Consider the following 20982-nt stretch of genomic DNA (forward strand, 5'->3'; position numbering starts at 1 on the left):
AAAAATCCAAACTAGTATCCATTTGAAGGTGGCATCTATATGCCACCCATTCAACTACTGATAGTGTTGTAAGGTCCTCAATCTACTGCATTATAGGAGATGAGTGTTTACCCTTCCAATGTTGTAATAGTACTCTTTCAGCTGTCAAAAGGATGCAGAGAATCAATTTATGCTCGCCATTTGTTAACTTCCATAAAGCAGCTAATTTAAAGGAGCCTGTACAGCAATTACTATTAAAATATGTTCCAGTACACAATTTATCTCTGTAATAACCTCTTCCCAAAAAGAAGCAACTACTGGTTGTTGCCAAAACATGTTTAAAATATGTATTGCATCAGCAGCAGTTAACCAAATTAGAGAATCCCTTATTAAAGACACATTGCAGTGTCCAATAGAAACAAAATAGATGTTTTTGCTGAATAAGTTGCAGCCTAAGATCCATAAATGCAACAGGTAGATGCCAAAGTGATCCACTGATTAGACATTTTGTGGTGGTGTCCACAACATGGAGCTCATCCACAACTAAGGGTGTAGCAGGAGGGAGGATCACGGACTTACCTGCTTCTGCAGTCCTCCCCCAAGCTTCTATACGGCTGCGCAACGTCCCAGAACAGAAGAGGGATGTCACAGACACCTTTTTTAAGAAGAGAAACTGGGCCATGGAGCCCTCAACTGGGGAAAAAGTTTTTAAAAAACTCTGCGGCCAACCCATCCCCCTGCCACCATCCCAGGGATGGCGAAATTGCTGCCCCTTTCCTCTGAAGGGTACGGACCCCCCCCCAAACAGCTCTGTGCCCGTTTTGAAAGCAGAAAGGGTTGGAAAAAAGCCAGGATGGGCGTCCACACCTCTGCAGAGCTTGGGATCTTCCTGGGACCGCAGGAAAAATCAGGATATCGGAGGTCTCTATTGTCCTGGGGAAAGTCTCTGCCCATCCCTGGTTGCCCCTGGGATCCCCTGTGTGTCAAAACAAAGTGTGTCATCACATGGGGGAAATCGTGTTTCCTTACAATCGCTTCTCTGTCCCCACTTTTGTCCTTCATTACTTCCTCTTTCTTCCCAGAGAAAAAAGAGGAAATAAACAAAGAGCACGTGGCCCATTCAGGGGCTATTTTTATTGCAGTGCTTTTCCTGCACACAGCAGGAGATCGCAGCACATTCCGTTTTTTTAAAAAGAGTAGATTACAAGGGGTTTATTTTAGAACACAAAACAGGCAAGAAGGAACGTGAGGCAGATGTCGTCATCTAAATTATTATTATTATTATTTATTTATATAGCACCATCAATGTACATCTAAAGTATATGTGAACATCCCTAAGTGGGCAGTAGTGAGCATGTGATAAAACATTTGTCTGATGGTGCCCAAAGACTGGCAATGTGCTCAATTCAGTATGGAAAGCCTGTATCGCAGCCCGTTATATAGGGTTTATGTCAGAGAAATTCCCCAGGCAACGGTGCTGGTTTCAGTCATCTTTCACTCAGTTCCAACCTCATCAGCTAGCTACAGCGCAACAACATCAGCCACAATGGTCATAGGCAGGTCAATCTGGGAAATCGTTTCTAACTGTAAAATTCCTCAGTTATCTTATGAATCCCAACAGCAGAAGTAAGCAGAGCCTTTGACTCACTTTTTGCCATCCTTCCTTTCGTTGTGGCCCAAATGCCTATTTTTGGAGCGCACCTCTCTGCTTGGTGCAACATCAATCAGACTCCTGGGTCCTGACCATAGTCCAGCGGGGCTACCAGATCAAGTTCAATACTCTCCCTCTGCTTGGTACTGTGCAGTTTACTGCACCATCCCCAGTCCTCCACCAAAGTTCAGACCATTCTCGAGAAAGGAGTAATCCAGCCTGTCCCACAAACTCTGATCCAGCATGGCTCTTCTATTGTTCTTAAATCTTACACCCTCCAGGACACCCTTTCAAGGATCATAGGATTGCCCTCTTTACAATCCCAAATGGCTGCCCAAAATACATGCATCTTTTTGAAGTCAGAAGAATGAAATGTTTATGACTGTAGAAATAGCATCTGATAATACCTGTCATAAACCACTGGCATTAGCAACGTAAGCAGGCTGGAAACATCAATAAACATTCCATGGTCAAAAGCCTAAAGTATTCACCAGAAACTGGGTCAAACAATACTGGGTTTAGGAATGCACCAAAGGGTAATCAGAGTCCAGTCCAAGGTCAGGTTATATTCAGGCAAGGTCAAGGAGCTGGTATGCAAACAACAATTGCTTCCAGCACTGCTCAGTGCTTTTGGCTCGCCTCTTTGTTGGTGATTGAGGTCAGCTGCAGTGGCCTGAGCTAGCCTCTGCTGTTCCTGTGAACACAATTTCCCTCCATGTGATGACACTATATATCTGCTTTTGTAGTGGCATTTTAATATTTCTATTGGAGATATAGAATTTTTAAAATGGAAATTAACAAAAATGCTTACATCTATGTAATTTTTAAAGGTAAAGAGATGAAACTTGGCATGGCAATAACTCTTAAGGAGGGCTTTAGCGAAGCCAAGTTTGAATCAGATCTGCCCATGCCTTGATTTTTAGAATTTTCTTCCTATCCTTTCCCCCCTCAAACCGTTCTCCTGATACTCCACCAATGAGAAATTCCACTTATTCACATTTGTGGAGGATCTGTTTTCCTTTACTTTGATAATGCACAACTGTGCATCTCCAGTTCATAAAAATAGAGATCTGCTGGGGCCCTCAGGGACCTGGGCTCCTCGCCCCACCCCCCTGGCTTTGTTGACTAGCAATTTTCTGATTCAACGTTTCATCGGCTGGGCTCAGTTTCTGCTGGTGGGTTTAGAGCAGTAAAAGTCCATTCAACCCACTAAGCACCAGTCCATTCCTTCGACACGGCATGCTGGAGAAGGAGAACAACCCCGCTCTCCCCTTTCATCAGCAAGACTCCATTCAAAGCACATGCCCCCAACAAAGGAAAAAGCAAGAGGACAGCAATACATGGAGTCTTAAGGGTGCATTAAATCCACTTGGGGAAAATAATCCAGACTTTCCCAGCACCAAAATAATATGCAAAATGGAGGAAAAGAGGCAAGATGGGTGCAGGACAGAGACAACGTCATGTAAGTCACGTGCTGCAATGCCAGATACCAAACGTGGTGAGAGTGCATTAAACTGCTGGTGTGATGGAGCTCTCAGGCAGGGGTCTTTCACATCAGCTGCTACTTGATCCTTTTAACTGGAGATGCCAGGGGTACACTTGGGTAGGGTGACCATATGAAAAGGAGGACAGGGCTCCTGTATCTTTAACAGTTGTATTGAAAAGGAAATTTCAGTGGGTGTCATTTGTATATATGAGAACCTGGTGAAATTCCCTCTTCATCACAACAGTTAAAGCTGCAGGTGCCCTGCCCTTAAATCTGGTCACTCTAGTATAGCTCCTGCAGCTTTAACTGTGGTGATGAAGAGGGCATTTCACCAGGTTCTCCATATATACAAATGACACCTGCTGAAATTCCCTTTTCTATGCAACTGTTAAAGATACAGGAGCCCTGTCCTCTTTTTCATATGGTCACCCTACACTTGGGGCCTTCTGCATGTAAAACATGTATTCTGATACTACTTGGCATGATCCTCTCTTCTCTTGATTTACCGTTATATTATTATCCATCTTTTATCTCTTCGTTTCCTTGTTCTTTTTCTGTGGCCCTGCCTCCTACTCTTCACCTTCCAGCTTCTCTCATCTCTCCAGTTTTTCTGTCTTTCATTTCTTTACCTGTTGTCTTTGAGCTCTATCACACCTACTTTTTTAATCTGATTTTCATCTGCGGTTTCCCCCTTCGTTTCCTTAATGAGTCGAGCACTGGGCACTTTTACGTCTATGCGTTGTTGCACTCTTTCAGCTCATATCTTTTCACCTGGAGCACTACTTACGTCAGAGTAAACACATATAGAACTGACTTTTAATAGTGTGGTCACTCTGAAGCTTTTTTTTAAAAAAAAGTCTAAAACAAGCTGGAAAGAAGTGCTCTGCAACCCTATGCTTGCTTGTGAGGTCTTACTTCTGTTTGCTCAGAAGTAAGTCTCTCTCTGTTCAATGGGGTTTACTCAAAGGTAAGTATGCGTGGGATTTTAGTATGACTTGGATGTAAATGCAGTTGAAATCAATGGGATTTACTCTTAAGTAAGGGAACAGCAGATCTCTATTTTATGAGCTTGGAGATGCACAGCTTTGCATAATCAAAGTGAAGGAAAATAGATCCTTCACAAATACAAACAGGTGGAATTTCACAGGAAAAGGGTTTAAGGGGGAAACATTAAAAAAAATCCTAAAAAATCAAGGAATAAACCAATCTGATTCAAACTTGTCATAATCAAAGCTTTACTTAAGAGCTCTCAAGTTCTCAAGTTTCATCTCTTTATCTTTAAAAATGAGGGAGCTGCAGGAAAGAGGGTGCATTTTTGCATTTATTTATTTATTGCATTTTTATACCGCCCAATAGCCGAAGCTCTTCATAACCCTTCCCAGTTTTTATTCTGTGTCTCTGGATGCTTCCAGATCAGGCTTTTATCCAACCATCAAATGACACCTTCATAACCCTTCCTGGTTTTCCCACTACACTGCTTCTTCCATCTTTTTTTCTTTGTTAAGGAGAAAAAGACAAAGTAGGTGCAGTATGCCTTTAACTAGTAGAACTAGAACCCCTCCATCTGGAAACGCCATCTTGACCTGCTATACTTGCCACATACTTTATCTCTCAATTGCCTTCTCATCCTTCTCCCTTCTCTCTCTTTCTTCTCCCATTACTGTTCTTCTGACCTTTTACTTTTTCATTCTCCTAGCTGTTTCCCAAACATTTGGTGCTGAAAGGCAAGCACTGATAGCCTTTTGCTTGTGGAGGGCTGTGTTCAAAAAAATATCTGGAGCTGGCCATAATCAGCAACATCAAAACATTGTGCTAGTAGTTATGTTAATTATTAATAATATTAATGCAATAAATTGAAGGCAAGGTCCCAATATATAAAAACTTTCTAAAGTTTACTTGTTCCTTAAATATGATTTATGAATAATTAAATATCTGATAATTATCAAATGTTATATGTTTTTACTTTTAAATCTGTAAACATTATATGAAAATGGCTATTTAATACAAATAGAACTTCTGGTTTTATTTTAAGCAGCTTGATAATGGATCCATGCATTCATGCCATTTAGATCCAAATCTTCAAGAACCAACAAAACTGACTTTAATTGGGTAAGGAAAGTAAAAGAAAACTTATATTTGTCATTAGCTTCAGTATAAGTCATGGATATTTATAGTTAACTACACAAGATTTAAAAGTTCATATAAAAACCTGTTGTTGTTTACAATGGTTTTCAACAAAGCAAAACATTTTGAAGTCTTGGTTGTTGTTATTCTTCTTGTTGTTGTTTATGGATACAATTAGATCCCACTTTATGATTCTACTTTAATATGAAGAAGTCACCACATTTTGAGATCCTTGGTTAAATATAACATTATACGGTACATATTAGTATTATATTTAGTTACTAGGCCATGGCAAAATGCATACTAGGATAAATTATATAATATTGCATTATATAGCTTGAACAATGGGAACAGCAGTAGGAAATAGATATATTGGCTTGAATCGTAAGGTAAATTAATTTAAGGAAGTTCATGGAAAGGAAGTTCCTTATTCTTCCTTTCTCCCTGCAGCTACCTGCATTCCACCCAAGCCTCTCTGGAGGGTTGGACATTCTCCTGAACAATGTGAGAAGGGGCACAGTGGGCTGTTTTGGGAAAGTAGGGGACAGGAACTTTTTCTGTTTACTTATCTTAGGATTCAAGGATGCTTTCAGATGAGGGGCTTCTCCACATGGAGGTTTTCATGTCCTTTACATGATGTTATCAACCTCCAGGGCCCCTCCTGCAACTTATGACCTTTATCCCATCTTTATAAAGTGTGTGGAAAGTCCAGTTTTTCTCTAGGAAGTGCTAGAGAAAATTGCTTTGTGTACTTCCACAAAAAACAGCACATGACACTCTTTGTAAAGGAGCAGATCTTAATCCAGTTAAGAATCTGGAAGCAAAAGCTCTGGTAAGGATTTTAGCCCCATGTGGTGAAGCCTGAAGGGTTGCTAGTGCTTCCAATTATAAGACATTATGCAGCTATTCCAAGTCCCCCCCCCCCCAATTAACAGATTTTCTGTGGTAAGAAAAAAGGCAGAAGAAATGGTGGGGAAACATGGGAGGATTATGAGTGGAAGACAATGGCATCTGGACCACCTGTAAAATTATGTGAGACAGGGTGACAGAAGTGCCCCTGCTATTGTTCACTGCTCCATACAATAATATATTGAGTTTCATTAACCTAGCAGCAAGAGACCTGGAGATGTGGGTAACAAAGGAACATCTATAGATAAAGGAAGGAATAACAACTGGGAGTTCTATTTTTCAATAACCCTCGCCCAATATGTAGGTGTCATCTCTCTAACATGTACTAGCCCATAAATATTCAAGATTTTTTTCAGATGTACCATCAAAATATGTGTTTTGTTTTATTTTCAATCATTTAGAATACCTTGTAGTTCCTGGGATACAAAATCAAAAAAGCCATGCAACTGCACTAAATCACAGTGTCTCAAATTGTAAGTAAATAAAATGTCATTGAAATATCCATTCCATGTTGAAGAGACTCCAAATGTAATTCATATACCACTGTCATAATACCAGTTGTATTAGGCTGAAGCCATAGAAGCAAATAGAATTTTGACAGACAACAGCATTGCGTGTACATTTGCCACATCTGAAGCTGTATTTTCTTTTTTTGTATACACAATGCTTGGCACCATATCTGAAAGATACACTTATAGCGACATGTTTCAAAGACCACACACCACAAAAACAAAATATGGATATAAACAAAATATGAACAAAAAGTAGTTTATATTTTCACTACATATGTGAAAAGAGGTGTCCATGAACCATTATTTTCCACAACTTTCTTCCAACATTGTGATAGTGAAAACAGCATTGCAGATTGCTTTTATGTGTACAATATATGTTTAATTATATAACCCTCTACTTATTTGATATTCATTAATTTCTCTCTATCTCTCTGTCCTTTCTCTCTTCCCATCTCTCTTTTCCTCTCTTTAGCAAGAACCTTCATTTTAAGGCTCATGGGAAATATTGAAATACAGTATAGGAAACTTATGTAATAACTTTTTGCATTAAATAAGAAATAAAAAATACAGGAAAACAGTGTCAGCATCGATCTCCAGTACAGCTACCTGTGCGGAAGAGGAACTCCATACGATAGTACTGTGTCTTACAGACAGCTTCCCACCCTGCAGGTCCTGGAGATACATATTGGCCATTATTTGGAATGAGAGGCTCTTCTGCACCTCCCATAGAAGAATCCAGTAGCTCAGTTCTTCCCAGACCGAGATGTGCAGGTCACTATTACTAAATAGTAAAATATAAATATATATGGAGCACTGATTTGGTCCAAAGGAGAAGTAAAAAATAGTGGAGAAAAATGTTTTTTCCATCAACACAACCATATGAAAAGAATATTTTTCAAATACTTTACAGAGTTATATGAAGTGTGTGTTCCAGAGCCATTTAGCAGGAATTGTGGCTTGTTGGAGGTGCACATGTGGTGGCAGTCTTCAAAGCTCCCACCTTTTCAGAGATACATTGTAACACTCATAAATGATACACCACAGATGCCAACATGAGCCAACATTAGAGTTTTCAACCTAGTGGAACAAAATGAGTGATGCCTGAAATTGACGGACTATAAAATATATTTCATATGTTGCCTTCATTAAACACAGATACTGCGATTGTTTTGCCAATGGTGATTTCTGCAGTAACTGCAATTGCAATAATTGCTATAACAACCCACAACATGAAATAGAACGGTTTAAGGCAATTAAGGTAATAGAAGTATGTTCTATTTTCTACTTTCTACATGCAAAATATATTGCTTATTCTTTTGTTTAGATTTGTTTGGCTGCTCTATTATTTTAAAGGGATGCATACAGTGCTGCTAATCATTGCTTTATCCTTCAGTCCAAAAAATCAAATCAAATCCAAATTGTTAAACATAATCATTCACTTCATAAGTCAGAGTCTTCTTCTGAAACAGTTCTATCTTAGGCCAGAGTAAATAGTCCACAGAGGTTAGTAACAGAAAAAAGAATCCAGACGAGTGTGGTTTACAAAAACATCCTTATTTGGTCAACTGGAGGCAATTCCTAGTCACCACAGATGATGTAGTGATTAGCTGTTTACATGCTAAATTTAGGTGAATGCTTAAAAAAGTAGAAATGGTCCTATCATTAAGCAGTCTATATTTTCTTTGAGAGGAGAAAGCCTCTCAGTTCTGAGCACCTTATAGAATACTTTAAAGATACTTCAAACTTAAATTGATGAATCTTTTGAAATAAAAGGCTTTGAGCAGAATAAAAAAGAAATAAGGAAAAATAGGAAAATACAAAAACACTGGTATATTTCAGCTACTATTAAACCCATCCAGCAAGTTTCTAATGTGTAACAATGTTTTCTTATGCATACCTTTTGTTATTTAGAAATTATATCTTTTAATTACTATTTCAGCAAGTTTGTTCTTCTAGCACAATTATAAATAGTATGTGAAATGTCTTAGGCACTTCCAGATGCTAGTACTAACAATCAAAAGGCACTGTGTAGCTATTGTGTCATTTCTTCTTTAATTATTTTTTCTGGTAAGAAAAACATGAAAGAAGAAATGGGAAAGCACAAGGAATTACAGATGGAACATGTCATCATCTGGAACTCCCATAAAATGCATCTCCTGGAAACACCCTTGTGATTCATATGTTGATACAGTAAAATTGTCTGTGACTGCATTTTGAAAATTTTAACTTTTTTTAAAAAAAATAAGACAGTATTAATAATTTTGACTTAGGTCTCATCTTGACGGGAGGAAAGCACATTGCTCTTATTCTCCCCTATATGTTGAAATCAGCTTCATCAATGTTACATGGCGGAGCCATCCATCCTTAAAAACCAGTTTTTTAGTGCTAAGGAAAACATACTTCCTGATTGGGGAAGGGTAGAACCAACATCAGTAAAAGGGAGGCTTTGTACCTGTCCCTTTCCAGGATCCCCCTCTATGTTGTATGAATGGGAATAGGAATGGGAAGGAACTAATGCCGCAGAACTCTATTTTTACAAACTGAAGATGTGCAGCTGTGCAGTTGCAAAGTAAAGAATAAAAGCTCCCTCCAGAAATGTGCAGTTTCGGATATAGATTGGCAGAGAAGTGAAGTAAGGCAGCATCAGGGCTAAATAACAATGGAATGAGATAGGAAAAGGAGTGATGGGGAGAGGGAGGGGCAGCCCCATACCTTGAGAGTACCTCACCACCTCAATTTGCCCCATTTCCAGTAAACTGTCACTGAATTATAGCTTCTTACCCTATTTACTCCAAGCTAATTAAGATAACATCAGAGAAGTGAAGTAGGCAGCAATAAGGAAGCCCTTAATCACAGTAGACATCACATGGGGGGAAATCGCATTTCCTTACCATCGCTTCCCTGCCCCTGCTTTTGTCCCTCATTACTTCCTCTTTCTGCCTGGAGGGGAAAGCCGAAGTAAACAAAGATCACATGGCCCATTCACGGGACATTTTAATCGTGCTGCTTTTCTGCACAAAGCAGGAGATCACAGCACATTCCATTTTTCTTTAAAAAGTCAGATTAAAATGGGTCTATTTTGTAATGAAAAAATGAGTGGAAGGAACAGGAGGCGAGCGGGAGGTGCACGGGAGGCGGACAACGTCATCTAAAGGATGTGCACACATCCATAAGTGGGCAGTAGCGAGCATGCAATAAAATGCTTGTCTGATGAACCTCTATGTCTCACAATGGAATGGGAGGAGTGATGGAAGGAAGGGGCAGCCCCACCCTTTGGCCATGTCATGGCCATGTCACAGGCATGCCCAGGATTTAATGCAGAGGAACGGGAGCACATTGCAGAACAAGTATATGGGCACCACTTCAGATAAAAAGAATGCAGTAAAATAACTGTGATACTGCGACTTTTGAGGCAGAAGTGGCTTGTTAGGTGCGCACTGGCCACAATGTGATTTGTCACAAAGGACCTGACAACGCACCCAAGTTGCACAAAAAAACCTGTCAAGACAGTCCATTAGATAGATCTAGTATTATTAGAATTTTTTGAAACACAACTGAAACATGCCAAATTCTTCATTTTAGGATTAATGGTCCTGACCAAGGACTATTAATTTGTTGCATATAGATGTAAAATACATGGCTAGTATTTTAGATAACTATAGTACACAGTTATACCAGGCACATGTCTCATGTAACAGATGGATCATGTAAGCAACAGCATCGTTAGTCACTTCAATCTGGAAAAAACACAAGCATAATATGTCTTAGGAAGGGCATATGAACTATACGTTTTCTTACATTTGAATGAGAGTTCTTGTGCCTAAATATAATCTTTTGCTTTAGGCTTGTCTTGACAGAAACCCAGAAGCTTTCCTGCCGAAGATCGGAAAAGGGAAACTAGGTGATATCAAACCCAGACATAATAAAGGATGTAATTGTAAGCGTTCAGGATGCCTAAAGAATTACTGTGAATGCTTTGAGGTTTGTTGAGTGACATTTTCCTGTTCAGCTTTATAGAAGTGTAACATTAGTAAAAGTCCACCCAGGAATAGGCACTGAGCGTCTTCGTCTGAGGGGACACTCCCATAGGGAAAAGTGGCTGGGAGGATGGGACGTGGAAAAACACCAGCATATTGAAGAGGACATGCCCTAATCTACCAGTGCAGGTGCATAATATCTATGGGAGCAGTATATAAGGATACATACAGGAAGGCAGAGTGCTTCTTTGGTGGTCTATGATCAATAAATAGCCTATCCTACGAGACAAGCCAGTGATTATAAAAGGGAACATGGATGCAGCATATAAGGGTTTTATCTAAAAAGCGACCTAAAAATAATTTTAAATATAAATAAATTAAATAAACTCTTTTCTCAGGCCCTGGATGTTCAGATGGCAGCATCACACACACACACACACACACACACACACACACACACACACACACATTAACGTGTACTGAGCCAATTATTGCTTCATGAATAACAAATGGGACTTGCAACAAAGTGTTGCAATGTGGAGTGCTTCTTTTCAGGGTGCCTGCCAGCCATGATCTTTTTCAGGATACTCCATTCCATTATATACTCCCTCTAAAAGTCAGTCAATATTCTCAGTCTTCATTGGGCTGTATGGTGGGGGGTCGGGTGATTTCCCCATTTAAGAGGTTCCCCCCCTAAAGATTTTTTTTTTTTTGGTACTTCTGTAAACCTGACGGTCCCCACAAGCTTGTTGATACTTCCCTCTTCAGTTCACTGTTCATATATAGGATTTTGAACTTTGGAAAAGCAATAAATATATAAATGTTTAAAATAAAGATGGAAGAAGTGTTGGGAAAAGACAGAAAGGTGACATGTGGAAGATGCATCCAGAAACCCTGTAAAATTCTGTGAATGAGGCAGGAGATGGCATCGTAAAAGCCTCATCTGGAGGCACCCTGTGTTTGTGAACAGGATTCTGTGCATAGAATGCTCCCATTTGCAGAAGGGAGAGGAAGTGACCCTCTGGTCCGACATGAGAGATAGTGCTGGGGGCTGTATAGTAGCAAAGGTTGCCTCCCCCTGCTTCCATAAGGGGAAACTTCCACTGGATTAGAGACCCTTCATGGAATGGCAACTCAGAATTCTAACCATAATAAATTAGTATCCCATAATAAATGCGACACAGATCCTTCGTTCCTTCAGACTGGTCATCACAGTTTCCAAAAAATGTTGGAAACAAGAATGGTTTTATCTGGAATTTAAAGGAATTTAATCAAAATAGATGGGTGTTTAAGAATGTCTTTGTGGAGTGCAGGGCTATAAAGTACAGGGCTATTGCCATAACATTTCTGTTACATTGTTGATTTGTATTCTAGTATAAAACACAAGTAATGACTATATTATCATATGCTATATTCCCCTAATGTTGTATGTGGCTGCCCCTGAAAATTTCCCAGATTACTGACAACCCCTGAATTTGAGGTTGACAAGGATCCTATGCACAGTGGAGCAGTGTGGAGGCAATAATTTCTGTTAGATGGCTGATTTTGCCTGTCTAGCAGTAGTACCTTGGAGCAGGAGGGAAGGAGGCTGGGGCGGCAACAGGTCTCCTTTTCCTCATCTCCATGCTCCATTTTACCAATGATATATTAACTTTTCCATAACCTATTATGGTAGTCTCAGGGAATGCTAAGATTGCAATCCCATGCACACTTCCTTGGAAGTAAACACCATTGTATTTGGTGAAATGTATTTCCAATAAAACATACATAGGATTGTACTGTAGGAGAGCCAGATTTCATTTATATTCTTATTGTGTATTTGTATTTTGTAACATCAATCTCTTTATGAATTTAGAATGTTTTACACCTTCTAGGCTAAAATTATGTGTTCATCTATCTGCAAATGTATCGGCTGTAAAAATTATGAAGAGAGCCCAGATCGGAAAACACTAATGAATATGCCAAACCATATGGAAATTAAAAATAATGAAGGAAATGACTCTCTATTTTCTAACTTTGAAATAGTGTCAAAACCCAGAAAAGACAGGTAAATATTAAGGATTAACTGTGTAATATCCATCTTTTCTGTAAGATATGTATCTTGAAATAACGTGTTTTTATATGTTGCAGTACTGAAGTTTCAAATATAAATGCCACCTGTCACTTATGCAAACACTTTGAGAGCTTTTCTACACAAGGCATCTATCATGTGCTTGTCATTCCTTACTCATGGCTGTTTATGGGTTCTTTAGATGATGTAGGGTGCCTCCAGTTTTGCTTCTGTGTTTAACCAGCACTTTTGGTTAGTTTATGTAGAGGAGAGAAAATGCAGCCTTTGATTGTGAAAGTAAAAGAAAGCATGATTTCATATTGTGTTTTTGTGCTTTTCTGATATACTACAGTGCCATGTAGAGGTTATATAGTGGAAAAGCAGGAAAGGAAATGCTTCTCATGTAGCGTTCGGATCTCAATTCTGCAACAAACACAAAACCTGGATGATCAGGGGTCTGGAAACAAAGCCCTATGAAGAGAGACTGAAAGAACTGGGCATGTTTAGCCTGGAGAAGAGAAGATTGAGGGGAGAAATGATAGCACTCTTCAAATACTTAAAAGGTTGTCACACAGAGGAGGGCCAGGATCTCTTCTCGATCCTCCCAGAGTGCAGGACACGGAATAATGGGCTCAAGTTAAAGGAAGCCAGATTCCAGCTGGACATCAGGAAAAATTTCCTGACTGTTAGAGCAGTACGACAATGGAATCAGTTACCTAAGGAGGTTGTGGGCTCTCCCACACTAGAGGCCTTCAAGAGGCAGCTGGACAACCATCTATCAGGGATTCTTTATGGTGGATTCCTGCATTGAGCAGGGGGTTGGACTTGATGGCCTTGTAGGTCCCTTCCAACTCTGCTATTCTATGATTCTATGATTCTAAGTAAATAGAGCAGATTAACAGCTGATTAACAGGTTCATGTAGAAAAGCTCCCAGTCTAGCTCTGTGCTATTTTCAACCTCTGCTTACTCCTCTTTATATTCTCCATTTTATCTAGTTCTTCATTCAGAGCTGCACATTGCTTCAGGGATGGAGGGTGTAATATACACAATATATGTTTTGAGTACAGGCCCAGCCCGACTTCAGTTGCTGCCTCAAGCACACTGCCACCATGCCACACTTCTTCACAGTGGCTTCTCTCCCTTCCCACTCACTCGCTTGCCTGCTTGTCTGGTGGTGCCATAGGCTCCTCCTCCTCTCCTCAGCCAGTCTCAAGATTTTGCCAAAATATCTTGAGACCTCTCGCTATATTTTGGCTGTGTCTTTCAGGTGGGAGAAGCTGGCCGAGGGAGGAGGAGGAGGAGCTGCCACCACCACAGCTGCAGCATGCCGCAAGCTGTTGGCTGACTGACTAAGCAGATAAGGAGGGAGGCAGGTGGCAGTGGTGGCAGGAGGGAGAGAGAGTGACAACAGCAGGCCCTTCGGGTGGGAGCAGAAGTGCTGCCTGATGTGCCCGCATCAGGCTGCTTCATTTTAGGGCCAGCTTGTTTGTATATTTGTTTTTGAAGCTGACCATGAGAAACATGCTTTCAGATCTTCATCAGAACTTATTACCCTGCGTTCTCCAGAATACCAGTATGGATGTCTCTGTATGTGTCTATTCAGGCAATCTAGTGTGTATAGATGGCAAGTTGGCATCTCTGTTAAAAATTGTAATAGAAGGCTTGTAAACAAGTCTTCAAAAACTGCATTGTACAGAACTAACAGATACTAGCCTACCAATGACCAGTGCATTATTTATTTATTTATTTATTACCGTATTTCTTTGATTGTAGGACGCCATCGATTGTAAGACGCACACTCATTTCAGTACCACGAACAGAAAACCCCCCTAAGACACACCCGCGATTCTAAGATGCACCCCATTTTTAGAGATGTTTATATGGGGGGAAAGTGCGTCTTAGAATGGAAGAAATAGGGTATTGCATTTATATCCCACCTTTTTTCCTGCAAGTAATCCAAGGTGGCAAACATAATCCTCTTCCTCTCCACTTTATCCTCACAACAACAACAACCCTGTGAGGTGGGTTGGGCTGAGAGTCTGTGACTGGCCCAAAGTCACCCAGTGCGTTTCCATGGCTGAGTGGGGACTAGAACCCCTAACTTTTGTAAACCGCCAAGAGAGCTTCAGCTATGGGGCAGTATATAAATTAAATAAATAAATAAGCAAGCCCAGATCTCCCGACTCCCAGTTTGACACGCTAGCTTCTACACCACACTGGCTCTAATTAAGGAAAGACTTTTAGTAGAGCTTTTTAAGTCTTCACTATTCCTCCTGAAATAGGCAATGTAGTTACTTCAGGGATAAAAGTCTAATTCTTGCTATATAAGGGGGACAGCTGTGAAACACCTGTTTATATGTCCCCTATCCCCCATGGCTTGGTATTTTTTAAATAGTTTATTTACTTCATGTTGCCGCATGAAGTAGACATTTAGCATTAGCCCAGCTCTGCAAAGGTGAGTTAAAGAGTTGAAAAGCAGCATGAGGCAGGTATGCTTTGCAGTAAAGAAGTGGCAGTTGGCAGATAGATACTTGACAAGCATTTCCCTACTGCTGCTGCTCCTTTGCATCTCAGCCTAGAGTCATAGAATCATAGAATAGCAGAGTTGGAAGGGACCTATAAGGCTAACGAGTCCAACCCCCTGCTTAATGCAGGAATCCACCTTAAACCATCCCTGACAGATGGTTGTCCAGCTGCCTCTTGAACTGGATGCAGTATTCTGGATGCTCTTCCTGCCAGGATTCCAGCCAGAAAAAACTGGGTGGAAAGAGGAGGTTGCATTGAGAAAATTGTAGGTGAGGGAAGGATTAAGCACCCCATCCCTACTTCTTTACTATGAACTATCCTGTATCACGTAATACATGTTCAGAAATGAAATCAGGTTCCCAAACATCTAGTTCAGCCCCAGGTAGTACTGTTGCTGAATATATTGGGTAATTTATTTTTTGCATCAATTTATTCTCTCTCTCTCTCTCTCTCTCTCTCTCTCTCTCTCTCTCTGTGTGTGTGTGTGTTATTTCAACAGGCAGTCTAGTACATGTATATCATGGGAAGTGGTTGAGGCAACATGTGCCTGTCTCCTGGCTCAAGCTGAAGAGGCAGAAAAAGAAGCTTACTCTGTTTGCTTAGCAGAACAAATGATCATAGAAGAATTTGGAAGATGCTTATCACAGATTCTGCACTCTGAGCTTAAATCCAAAGGGCTGAAAGTTGAATAATGTGCCTAAGTTATAGCTGCACAATGAGCTGAAGTAATGCTTGAAATTGCCTTTGGCTTTGATAATATTTATAATTTAATTCTTTATTGTCATATCATTACAACTTTTTTAAAAAATCTCATACTGGTTTATATTATCATAGCTAATAATTATATTCATAATTAACAACACAATCAAAAACATGTTAAATTGGATCACTTGGATTTCTAAATTTAACTTCTAGACTTTGGTTACTACAGGCTCAAAGAGGCTAACAACTTAACAATAGGGCTGGATTACTTAAATCTAAATTCTCCATGTAATTGGTTTGTTGACCATGCTTTACACTCTTCCTGCTGTACTTTCAATTAAGTGATATTAAATGGAGGCCCAGTACTTGAAAAGAATTCCTAACATGATTGAGTAAAATATTTTTTTGTTTCAGCCTACTACACGTAGACTTCCTTTTAATTTTAATCATTTCACAGGCTTCAGAAAGTTGCCTGACTAAAGATGGCGTAAAAATGAAGTTCCTCAAATGTAGTTTGACCTTTATTTATTTCAATGTTTAATTATTAGAAAAGAATAGAAAAGAAAGGTGGGAAAAGACTGTTTACTGCTTATTATACCAGTTCTGTAACAATGAAAACTGATAAATTTTAGCTAATGAACATCTTTAATACGATTTTATGCATGTGTGCTAAAAAGGAAAAGCGATGCTCTAGATGTGAAAGTAAAGGTTGGAGTCGTGATATTTGAGTCACAACCCAAATGAATTCCATTTTTTAATAGAAAAACTTGCAATAAATGTGGAGCTTAGTTAATATATACCCTTTTAAAGGTTTCACCATTTTCATTTTTAAGGAATAATTCAAAAGCTACTGCTGCAACATATGTAATAGAATAATACAGCAGTATACTTCACTGGTAATTGCTCATCTTCACATAATGAATTTAACCAAACAATCACTTGGCTAGCTCCAATTTTACTGTTCATGCAACTAGCATGTTCTTCTTCGTGGTCTCTGTGCATCACACATATGGGCTCTGTGCCTGCGCAGAGCCGCACCTTGGGGAAAACTTCTAAATCTGAGGAATGTTCTTTTGGGTGGGAACCCCTCCCCCACCATCTTACTGTGCATGTCTAGCCAGTTCCCGCCCATCTCTTCAGTTTCTCTTCAACCGCCGTGCTGGTTGCACTGAGGGAACTTCGGTCATGATTAGTCACTGTTGTTGTTTTTTAATTTTTGAGGACGTTCTTGTTATTTCTCTACAATCTTTACTAAATTTCTCTCTCATATATATATATATATATATATATATATATATATATATATATTACGATCTTTTCTTACTTTTGCTTGTTCTTCTGGATGGCACTAAAGGCCCCATTTAGAAAATGCGTTAGATGGGGCAGCATGCGTTAGATGCGCCAAATGGACACTCGCTTTGTCTCGTCTATTTAGGCAAGACATATGTAATTGAATTGTGCCCACACTGCATGGGTTTTTCTAAGCAAACTTGACATAATCACTCCAATCGCTTAAAGGCTCTGCTGTGGGGAAAAAGTGCTACTTGCAGTAGACACTTCAGGAAAGAATATGAACCTGGCAGCTAATCCACCCAGATCGCTGGTCCTGCATATGAGCCGAGCAGATCCTTTGACATCGAGCCTTTCATTGCCAACATCAACTGCCAAGAAGTTAGCCAAGAAGGCTAAAGGGACACAGCAAACTTCGAATGATTTGAATACAAAAAAGAGGAACTCTGATGTTACCAAAACAAAACATGATTCCAAGAAGGCAAAAAAGGGGGTTCTATACCTCCACCTATTTGGGTTCACCTACCCCTTCAGAAAGGCGTCTATCAACACTGATAATACCGGCATCGAGACGGGACTCATCAACACCACTGCCAAAAACTGATCGCAGCAACAAGCAAAACTTGTCAGCATCAGTAACTTCAATTCCAAAATTGGCCATTACATGGGATGTACCGACTCCGACACCTTCGATGTCGAGACCCGAACATGGCAATACATCAATGTCAGAGGGAGAAATACAAGTTCTCCAGGTTGGTGTGAGGAAGGCATCCCACAATGGGTTAACTCCCCCTATCGCCCAGGAAAAGCAGGGACTCACATGACTGAGTTTTAAGCCCTCTATTGGTCTGAAGCTCCTCCTAGCCAGTTCGTCCCTGCTTTTCGCCCAGGACAGAGCTACTTCTCATCTCCTCCTATCTCAAGCCTATACTTATCTCTATTTCTAACACTTTTTAAACTTCTTACCTCTTTGACTTTCTTTCTCTTACCAAAAACAAACAAACAAACAAAAAACGCTTTTCTGCTTCCTTTTCTCTGCCGCTTGCCTATCATTCTCTATGACCCCTCCGGCAAAGAAAACCATTTCGAAGCCTCAAAAGAAAAAGAAAACAATGACTCATGTGAGAGTCGTTAGGAAGCCATCAGCAGACAAAAGGATGACCTGCCAGAAAGGTCAAGGAGATAACCAGTTTGCCGGCTTCGGCTGCCTACTGAGTCTCCCAGCCGCGGAGGATCAAAGAGATCACCAGCCCGGAGGCCAAGGCCCCTCGCTGAGTCTCTTACACACCAGGAACGGTGCGATCCCGGCCTCAAAAGATGCGGCCGAGACTGAGGGAGTCGGGGGCTCAGCACGCCACCCTCTCCACTCAGAACAAGAGGAGGAAGCAACGGAGCAGCTAGATGCTCCAACAGCATCAAGGGTGAGATCAAATCCATTCTTTCTCCCCCACGTAGATGTTTCCCGCCAAACAAAGCGGACGGCCATTTTGAGTTGCAGTTTCGATTCCAACTTGCAAAGGGAAGCCCCTCCTCCTTCCACCTCCTCCATTGCTCAGCCACAGAATAATGAGATAGCCCCAACGCCTATCCTAAGCATGGCTCAAATAGATAAATCTGTTTTAGCACAGATCACTAAGGCAGTACTGGATAATCTGTCTGAGCATTTGTTAGACAAGCAAACCTTGAGATCAAGCCGTTCTGCAAAACGCACCAGAGGCTTGCACACTTCTGAGTCTTCCTCCTCTCCTCCTCCACAATTAGAAAACAAAAATAAAAACAATGATAAAACAAAAAACAAAAATAAGGCTTTCAGGTCAAAACAGCCCAATTCTTCCCATAGTCTGCACTCATCAGCAGGCTCTGGGGACGACTCTCCAGACCCACACTCCATAGCCAAAGGTCGCTCTAACAAATCCAAGACCCCCTTGGCTGAGCCCCACCATGACAGTGATTCCTCCATAATGTCACTGCAGGAGTTCTTTTCAGAAGGAGAGGAGGGTGGATGGTCAGACATAGAAATTACAGACCATATCTCGGCTGATCGATTCTTTAACAAAGAGGATTTTTTACCTTTATTGTCCAAAGCAATTGTCTCTCTAGCTAGTGAGCCAGTACAACCCGACAAACAGCAATCTTTATCTAGAGGGGCAGCGATGTTTCCAGAACCCAAGCCAACCACCAGAGAGGTACCTTTTCCCAATTCCTTTAATAAATTAATGAAGGAGGAGTGGAAATCTCCCCTCCAGGGGAAAAAGGGAGTCAGTACAGCGCAGAGGTTTTATACTCTTCCTCACAATGTGATGGAAGAATTAAAAATTCCATTAGTAGATGCCCCTGTGGCGGCCTTGCTCTCAGGTGCTGTATTGCCAAAAGACGGTGACTTTCCCCTAAAAGACCACGGGGAAAGAAGATCAGATACAGCTTTAAAAAAGGCGCATGAAGCTTCAGCATTAGCTTTAAGGGCCTCAGCAGTATCATCTTTTTTCGCTAGAGCTTCCATCTTATGGGTGGAAGACATAATAAACAATAAGGAATTAGATCAGCCTACTTTATACAGAGGACTGCTCAAACTCTCTAAATCTTTTGCCTTCCTGGCTGATGCTACACAAGATGCGCTTCAGTTTTCAGCCCGCTCCATAGCAGCTGCTAATGTGGCCAGACGTTCCATTTGGCTTAAGCACTGGAATGTTGATCTTCCCTCAAGGGGAAATCTTGCGACTGTACCTTTCACAGGTGCACACCTTTTTGGAGAAGAGGCCTTAAAAGATGTCCTCATAGAGACTAAGGATAAGAAAAAAGTTATGCCTTCATCCTTCCGGCGAGAAGATAAAAAACTCATCCGGTCTTATACATCCTTTCGCCCATTCCGGACCACTAACCAATCTTCCTTTCGATCCAAAAGCTACAGGTTTCCTAAACCAGCATGGTCCAGATCCCGCTTTCAGTCCAGAAGCGCCAACTCCTCTAGCGCTTCTGCCAAACCCCCTTCTACTTTCCAGGCCTCAAGGTCTGGACGACAGCAGTTCTGACGCCAGGGAACCCTTCATCGGGGGGAGACTTCAACATTTCCTCCCAGCATGGGAACAATCCACAGACGATCGCTGGGTCCTGGACACCATCTCCCATGGTTATCTCATAGAGTTTTGGAAACAACCTCCCCCTCGGTTCACCCCATCCCCCACATCACAATCCGCCACCAAGAATCACATCCTATCTACCGCCATACAGCGTCTACTTCAAATAGGAGCGATAGAACCAGTACCATCCATAGAAAAATACGAAGGTATTTATTCCATCTTATTTCTAGTAGCCAAAAAGGGCAAAGGCTGGAGACCAATTCTGGACCTCAAGCATCTGAACAGGTTTGTCAAATATCGAAAATTCCGTATGGAGACATTGCAAACCATCAAAGAAGCCCTTCACAAAGCAGAATATTTGACTTCCATAGACCTCACAGAGGCATATCTGCATATTCCCATCTCACTACCTCACAGAAAATTCCTACGCTTCACGTACCAGAACTATCATTACCAGTACAAAGCACTTCCATTTGGCCTATCCTCGGCACCCCGCATCTTCACCAAGATCATGGTGACAGTAATAGCTCATCTCCGGCTAAAGGGCGTGCATATTTATCCATATTTGGACGACCTTCTTATCCGTTCTGTTTCCAGTCAGAAAGCCTCACAGGATCTACAGACAACTGTCGAGTGCCTAGAAAGACACGGCTTTGTCATAAACAGAAAAAAGAGCCATCTCACACCCACCCAGGTCC

General features: G+C 40.9%; 1 protein-coding gene across 1 annotated transcript in view; it reads left to right on the forward strand.

Annotated features, from left to right (window-relative positions):
• TESMIN (testis expressed metallothionein like protein) overlaps positions 1–15907 on the forward strand; it is a 39295-nt gene extending 23388 nt beyond the window's left edge. The window contains exons 8-13 of the mRNA XM_063118398.1: positions 5152–5225; positions 6551–6622; positions 7817–7928; positions 10505–10642; positions 12513–12685; positions 15715–15907. Of these exons, the coding sequence (XP_062974468.1) occupies positions 5152–5225; positions 6551–6622; positions 7817–7928; positions 10505–10642; positions 12513–12685; positions 15715–15907 (762 nt within the window). The remainder of the gene's footprint in view (positions 1–5151; positions 5226–6550; positions 6623–7816; positions 7929–10504; positions 10643–12512; positions 12686–15714) is intronic.
• Positions 15908–20982: the final 5075 nt, after the last annotated feature.

This window comes from Elgaria multicarinata, chromosome 2 (assembly GCF_023053635.1).
Source record: "Elgaria multicarinata webbii isolate HBS135686 ecotype San Diego chromosome 2, rElgMul1.1.pri, whole genome shotgun sequence".
NCBI classification, from domain to species: Eukaryota; Metazoa; Chordata; class Lepidosauria; order Squamata; family Anguidae; genus Elgaria; species Elgaria multicarinata.